The sequence below is a fragment of the Hemitrygon akajei genome, chromosome 25 (assembly GCF_048418815.1).
Source record: "Hemitrygon akajei chromosome 25, sHemAka1.3, whole genome shotgun sequence".
Classification (NCBI taxonomy): domain Eukaryota; kingdom Metazoa; phylum Chordata; class Chondrichthyes; order Myliobatiformes; family Dasyatidae; genus Hemitrygon; species Hemitrygon akajei.
This window is the reverse complement of record NC_133148.1, coordinates 53818757-53825297: the sequence shown is the minus strand read 5'-3', so window position 1 is coordinate 53825297 and position 6541 is coordinate 53818757. Positions and strand designations below refer to the sequence as shown.

The following is a 6541-nucleotide window of genomic DNA, read 5'->3' as shown; positions in this document are numbered from 1 at the left end:
TACCAGTTCCCTAGCCATACATTTATCTGCCAGATGTTTCAATTCTTAGTCTGCACAAATCCCTCTCTCACCTAGATGGCCCCAGTGGTACTTCCTTAGAAGGTTGGCGTCATTCAATGTCTGTAGTGAGATGCTGAAGATGTTCTATAGGTCAGTTGTGGAGAGCGCCCTCTTCTTCGTGGTGGCGTGTTGGGGAGGAAGCATTAAGAAGAGGGACGCCTCACGTCTTAATAAGCTGGTAAGGAAGGCGGGCTCTGTCGTGGGCAAAGTACTGGAGAGTTTAACATCGGTAGCTGAGCGAAGGGCGCTGAGTAGGCTACGGTCAATTATGGAAAACTCTGAACATCCTCTACATAGCACCATCCAGAGACAGAGAAGCAGTTTCAGCGACAGGTTACTATCGATGCAATGCTCCTCAGACAGGATGAAGAGGTCAATACTCCCCAATGCCATTAGGCTTTACAATTCTACCGCCAGGACTTAAGAACTTTTTAAAAGCTATTATTAATGCTTTTTGAGATAGTGATTTAGATGCATATCATATTTTTTACTGAGTTAAGTATTGTATGTAATTAGTTTTGCTACAACAAGTGTATGGGACATTGGAAAAAAGTTGAATTTCCCCATGGGGATGAATAAAGTATCTATCTATCTATCTATCTAGTTCACTGGTGCATGTCGTAGGCAGCAATCCAGAGATACTACCCTGGAGGTCACGTTTCTCAGCTTTCTACCTAGCTCCCTAAAATCTCTCTTCAGGACCTCCTTGCCTTTCCTCCCTGAGTCATTGGTGCCAATATATAGCAAGACTTCTGGCTGCACACCCTCCCCAGTTAGAAGCCTGTGGACCTGATCCAAGACGTCCCTGCCCCTGACTCCCAGAAGGCAACATACCATCCTGGTTGTCTCTGTCATGTCCACAGAACCTCATCTCTATTCCTTTAAATGTGCAATCCCCTTCACCTCCATTTTCTTCTGAGCCTCAGCACCAGATTTAGTGCAGGAGACCCAGTGGCTGCGGCTCCCCCGGTAGATTGTCCCTCAACAGTATTCAAAATGGTAAACTTATTACCGAGGGATAAGGCCACAGGAGTTCACTGTGTTGTTTATCTCCCTTAATTCCTCAGCTTCCATGAACTCCACAATAAAAACAAAGAGAAATTTTCATTCAACACCTCACTCATTTCCTATGGCTCCAACACATGGACAATCGATATTCATCCTCAGTTTCTAAGTAAGTTGATTATCAAAGTGTGTATAGGTTACCATATACTACCTTGGTTCAGTTTCTCGCAGAAATTTACAGGAATAGAAGAAATACAATGAGAATTTTACAAAACCACTTTACATAAGCAAAAGTGACAAGCAAAAAATGTGCAAAGGAATACTGTTCTATGACCTAAGACAAACCTTAATATACTTGTAGAATCTCCTTAGGATTTTCCTTTATCTTATCTTCCAAAGGTTACTCATATTCCCTTTAACCTTCAGATTGCCCTGATATTCTCTACAGACTGACCTTGGTTATGAACACCCAGTTTACAAACATCCTCACAACTGGGCGAGTTCCCATAATATCATTAAATTAAATGTCTGACGTATGCACGCGAGTTCCCATAATATCATTAAATTCAATGTCTGACGTATGCACGCGAGTTCCCATAATATCATTAAATTCAATGTCTGACGTATGCACATACATTTGTTCCCCCATAAGGACAAATCCCGGTTTGTCACCTACTGCTGGGAATCGTTGTTCCATTCCTAGCCGCACCCCCGTCTCCTCAATGAGCCCCTCCATGTGACTCACCCTATGGTTCACTGCCTCTGTATTTTGACTATGTCTGTACTACCCCCTCACCCCTTCCCTCACCAATAGATGGGCGTCCAGCACCCCCGATGAAGGGACACATCCGTAGGCGTCAGGAGGCAGCTCAGATGGCGGTAAGTCCCCTCCCTCCCCTACTCTCCCACCTCCCTCGCGCTGGCTTTCTCACTTCCTCTCCTCATCTCTCCCACCCACCTCTCACTCCTCCATAACTCTCCCCTGCAACCTCTCCCTTCTTGGCTTCCCCTCCAACCCCACCTTTCTCACTTCACCTCCTCGTCTCCACACTTCCACTTCCCCCACCCTCTCTTCCTTTCCCCCTCCTCTATTTCTCCTTCCCATTTTCCCTTTACCACTATAACCCCTTCCACACCCTCCCCTACTCTCCCCACACCCATCTCCCCTTCACTCACAATCCCCACTTCCCCACCCTCCCTCTCCCCTTTTCTTAGTCCATCCCCACTCTTCCTTCTCCCGTTCTCCTCTCTCCTTTCTAACCCATACTCTCCCCCTTCCCTTTTATGTTCTCCCCTTTAACATATACCCATCCTCACTACTCTCTTCCTCCGCTCCCCCACCACTTTTCCCAGCCACCTTTTCCCACTCCTTTCCCTCTAGCCCGCCTCATCTTTACCCCTTCCCCACTCCTCTCCTGCTCATCCCTCTGCCACTCAGCCCCTACCCTTTTTCCTCCCCCATTTTGCCTCTTGCCCTCCTCCCCTTTTCCCACCCCTTTCTCCCCTCCCTCCCCCTTGCCCCCGCTGTCTTCCTTGACCCCATAGCTCCCAGCTCTTACCTGCCCACATCTCAGTCTCAGCTCCTTCTGTCCTGACTCGTCCACTCACTCCTTGACTCCGGCCCTTCTGATCCCTGCCATCCGCACCTCTGTAACTCTGCCCGCTGTCCTTCACAGGGACGGATTGTAATGCTGACCAATGAGCTGCAGCGGGGGATCGAGCAGTGGGAGAGCGAGCAAGCTGCCCTCCGCAGGCAGCAGGAAGAACAACTTGAATCTCAGCTCCGTCCCAAGGGAGCCAGGGCCAGACACCGCGCCCCGCAGGTTCACACCGCCAGGGACACCCATTCTGAATAAAGGTGCCCCAGGCGCTGCTCCTATGTGGTCTGTCTGTCGGGAACGGGAGAGTTGGTTGGGTTGGAGGGCTTCCGGGAGATGGGTGCAGCTGGAGAGAAGATCCCATGTACCTCATCCCATTCACCCCCTCCTTTTTGCATGGTGTGTAGGTTCAAGGTGGGGGCACTGGGGTTGAATAGCACAGCAAGATCCTAGGAGCAACAGCTTTGCATCCTTTGTTGCCTCTGGGTGGGTGTAATTATGCAGGGCAAGTTCCTGGCAATGGCAGAGATCAATGCCCGTGCATCTCTCACATTCCTGGGGTTGGGGGAGGACTGTGTTGAATCGGAACAGCAGCATCGCAGAAACATGTGCAGGTGACATCCATGTGTCCCTTTCTACCAGGAAGGAGGGTGATTCAGGTGGCTTCAGGACAGCAAGATCCCAGGAGAGGTGGCGGTTAGTGTTGGGGCTGGGGGTTCCTGGAGTCTTGCTGTGTTGACCCCCTGGGATTCCACCGCCCATGACCTCTCACCTTGCTCTTCAGTCTGGCCCACTCTGGGGCAGCCCCCATGTCTTTCCCTTGCTTGCTCCCTGCGGCCCTGCAGGTTTTTCCTTTCCTCGTGACCCTAGACTGTTCCCTTCTGTGGGAAGGTGTGAAAGCTTACTGGAAGTGTTAGATAGGCCAGGTGTAAAGAGATTCAAGCAGCTCTGGTAAGAGTGGGGTATGGACTCCCTTGCTCCCTGGTTGTGCCCACACAGATGGTATACTGGTGAAGAAGACGTGCTTGCCCTTTATCAATCGGGTCACTTAGTACAGGGCTTTGGACATGGTGTTGGAAACTTGACACAATGCAGGTTGTTTTTATCAAAATAAATTTTATTCACAATAAAATATATACAAGAATAAACTGTGCAGAGCCTTTTCATTCCTGGTCAATGCATTCAGTAGTGTTTTCTTTTCAAACCAGTAGCATTGTTGCTGCTCATGTGGCTGGCTGGAGAGGTAGACTAATACAACATTTTAGAGCCCCTCCCTGTCCAGGAGCAGAAGACCCCTAGATGGTGGGTGTTCCCCGCCAGGCCTTGGTGTTGGCTGCACTGAGCATCAGTGTGTCCCTCATTATATAGTCCCACAGCCTGGAATATGCCAGTCAGCAACTTTCCCTTCCACAACATCTCGCTGGACAGGGAAACCAACAAATTCCGGGTAGAGCAAATGAACATAGAACACTACAGCACAGTACAATCCCTTCAGCCCTCGATGCTGTGCCCACCTTTTAACCTGCTCAAAGATTGACCTAGCCCTCCATTTTTCTTTCATCCATGTGTCTGCCTGAGAGCCTCTTAAGTGTACCTAATCTCTCTACCTCTACCACTGTCCCTGGCAGTGCATTCTACACTCACTATATTGAAAACACACCTGTGACATCCTTCTTCTCTCTCCCCCCCCCCCTTACTTTACACCATTCACCTTAAAATGATGCCTTCTTGCAAGAGTCATTGCCTCCCTAGGAGAAAGGCACTGGCAAAAGGCAAAAGTTCTCTGTCTCTGCCTTTTACCATCTTTCAAACCTCCTTCAAGTCACTACTCAACATCCTCCTTTCCAGAGAGAAAATACCTAGCTCTCTCAACCTTTGTACACAAGACACGTTCTCCAACTGAGGCAGCATCTTGCCGAATCTGCACCCCCTCAAGAGCTTCCAGATCCATCCTATAGTGAGGTGACCAGAAATGAAAACAAATACTCCTAGTCTGGTCTAACCAGTTTTATGGAGCTGGAACATTTCTCTGTGGCTGTTGACTCAACCGCTGACTAATTAAGGCCAACTCCTGATACATCTTCTTAACTACCTGTTTGGCAGCTTTGGGGGATCTATGGACATGGATTTCAAGATTCCGTCCTTCCACGTTGCCAAAAACATGCCAATAACCTTGTACTCTGCATTCAAGTTTGACCTTACAAACTATATCAAGAAGGTGAGCATTATTTATCACGTAAACATCGCAAACATACAGTGAACCGTGTTGTTTACATCAAAGACCAACACGTCCAAGGATGTGTCGCCATGCTTCTGGCACCAATGTAGCATACCCCCAATTTACTAACCTGTAAGTCTGGAAACTGGAGCACCTGGAGGAAACCCATGCAGTCATGGAGAATGTACAAACTCCTTACAGACAATGGCAGGATTTAAATGTGGATTGCTTGTGTTGTGAACTCTTACACTACCCTGCCGCCTCACACTTCTCTGGATTGATCTCAGCCCAGCTCTGTATCCTGTTAATGTCCCGTTGTAACCTGGGACCACACGTCCAGTGGGATATTCCCTCCCCTTCACCAAGGACCTGAACACTTGCATCTGATTGGATGCCACCCCCTGAGCAAGAACACCATCAATGAGACACATACTTCTTTGAAGGGATGAAATCCTCTCGCAGAGACCCCATCCAATCCTGTTCCTTTTAGCATAACTGAATGGAATTAGGAGCTACATCTTTCTCTGTTAGGGATGTGAAGCTCGATGGCTTATAGTTTTCCTATTTTGAATTGACTTTATTTCTTACATCCTTCACATAAATGAGGAGTAAAAATCTTTGTTACATCTCCATCTAAGTGTGCAATCATAGTAATTTATAATAAATAGCACAGCCAATGCAATATAGAGTACACTCAAGTCAGTATGAGTTCATCAGTCCGATGGCCTGGTGGAAGAAGCTGTCCCAGAGCCTGTTGGTCCTGGCTTTTATGCTGCAGTACCACTTCCCAGATGGTAGCAGCTGAAATAAATTGTGTTTGGGATGGTTTGGGTCTCCAATGACAATATGGGCCCTTTTTTTACATGCCAGACCTTGTAAATGTCATAAATCATTGGAAGTTCGCAACTACAGATGCACTGGGCTGTCTGCACAACACTCTGCAGAGTCCTGCAATTAAGGGAGGTATATTTCCCATACCAGGCAGTTATGCAGCCAGTCAGGATGATCTCAGTTGTGCCCCTGTAGAAAGTTCTTAGGATTTGGGGGCCCGCACCAAACTGCCTCAACCGTCTGAGGTGAAAGAGGTGCTGTTGTGCCTTTTTCACCACACAGCTTGTGTGTACATACCATCTGAGGTCCTCGGTGTGGATGCCGAGGAACTTGAAGCTGTTTACCCTCTCAACCCCAGATCCATTGATATCAATAGGGGTTAGCCCATCTCCATTCTTGCTGCAGTCCACAACCAGTGTCTTTGTTTTTGTGACATTGAGGGAGGGGTTGTTTTCTTGACACCACTGTGTCAGAGAGATGACTTCTTCCCCTTAGGCCACCTCATTATTGTTTGAGATGAGGCCAATCAATGTAGTGTCATTGCCAAATTTAATTAGCAGGTTGGAGATGTCATGAGTATACAGGGAGGAAAGGAAGGGACTCAGTATGCAGCCCTGAGGAGCTCCTGTATTGAGAGTCAGAGGGCTGGAGGTGAGGGAGCCCACTCTTCCAACCTGCTGGTGATCCATCTCCCTTTTTTGAACAAAGGCACGATATTAACTCAGCGACCACATTAAGAGCTACCTCCTGTAGCCCATCCACTTAAAGATTCGATGTGTTGTGTGTTCAGAGATGCTCTTCTACACGCCAGTATTTTAATACGTGGTTA

The 6541-nt window shown here is 48.0% G+C and overlaps 1 protein-coding gene across 1 annotated transcript; it reads left to right on the top strand.

The window, feature by feature from the left end:
- Window positions 1-1062: 1062 nt before the first annotated feature.
- On the top strand, window positions 1063-3811 carry LOC140716638 (large ribosomal subunit protein mL52-like). Its single transcript, XM_073029458.1, has 3 exons — window positions 1063-1234; window positions 1880-1944; window positions 2742-3811. The coding sequence occupies exons 2-3, from the start codon at window positions 1900-1902 to the stop codon at window positions 2919-2921; spliced, it is 225 nt and encodes a 74-aa protein (XP_072885559.1). The 5' UTR covers window positions 1063-1234; window positions 1880-1899; the 3' UTR covers window positions 2922-3811.
- The last annotated feature ends 2730 nt before the right edge of the window (window positions 3812-6541 follow it).

Bases quoted from the DNA above. Each gene is read 5' to 3' on its own strand.
- LOC140716638 (XM_073029458.1), top strand. From the start codon at position 1,900: ATGAAGGGACACATCCGTAGGCGTCAGGAGGCAGCTCAGATGGCG. The intron at 1,945-2,741 runs GTAAGTCCCCTC...TGTCCTTCACAG, and splicing joins AGGAGGCAGCTCAGATGGCG to GGACGGATTGTAATGCTGAC.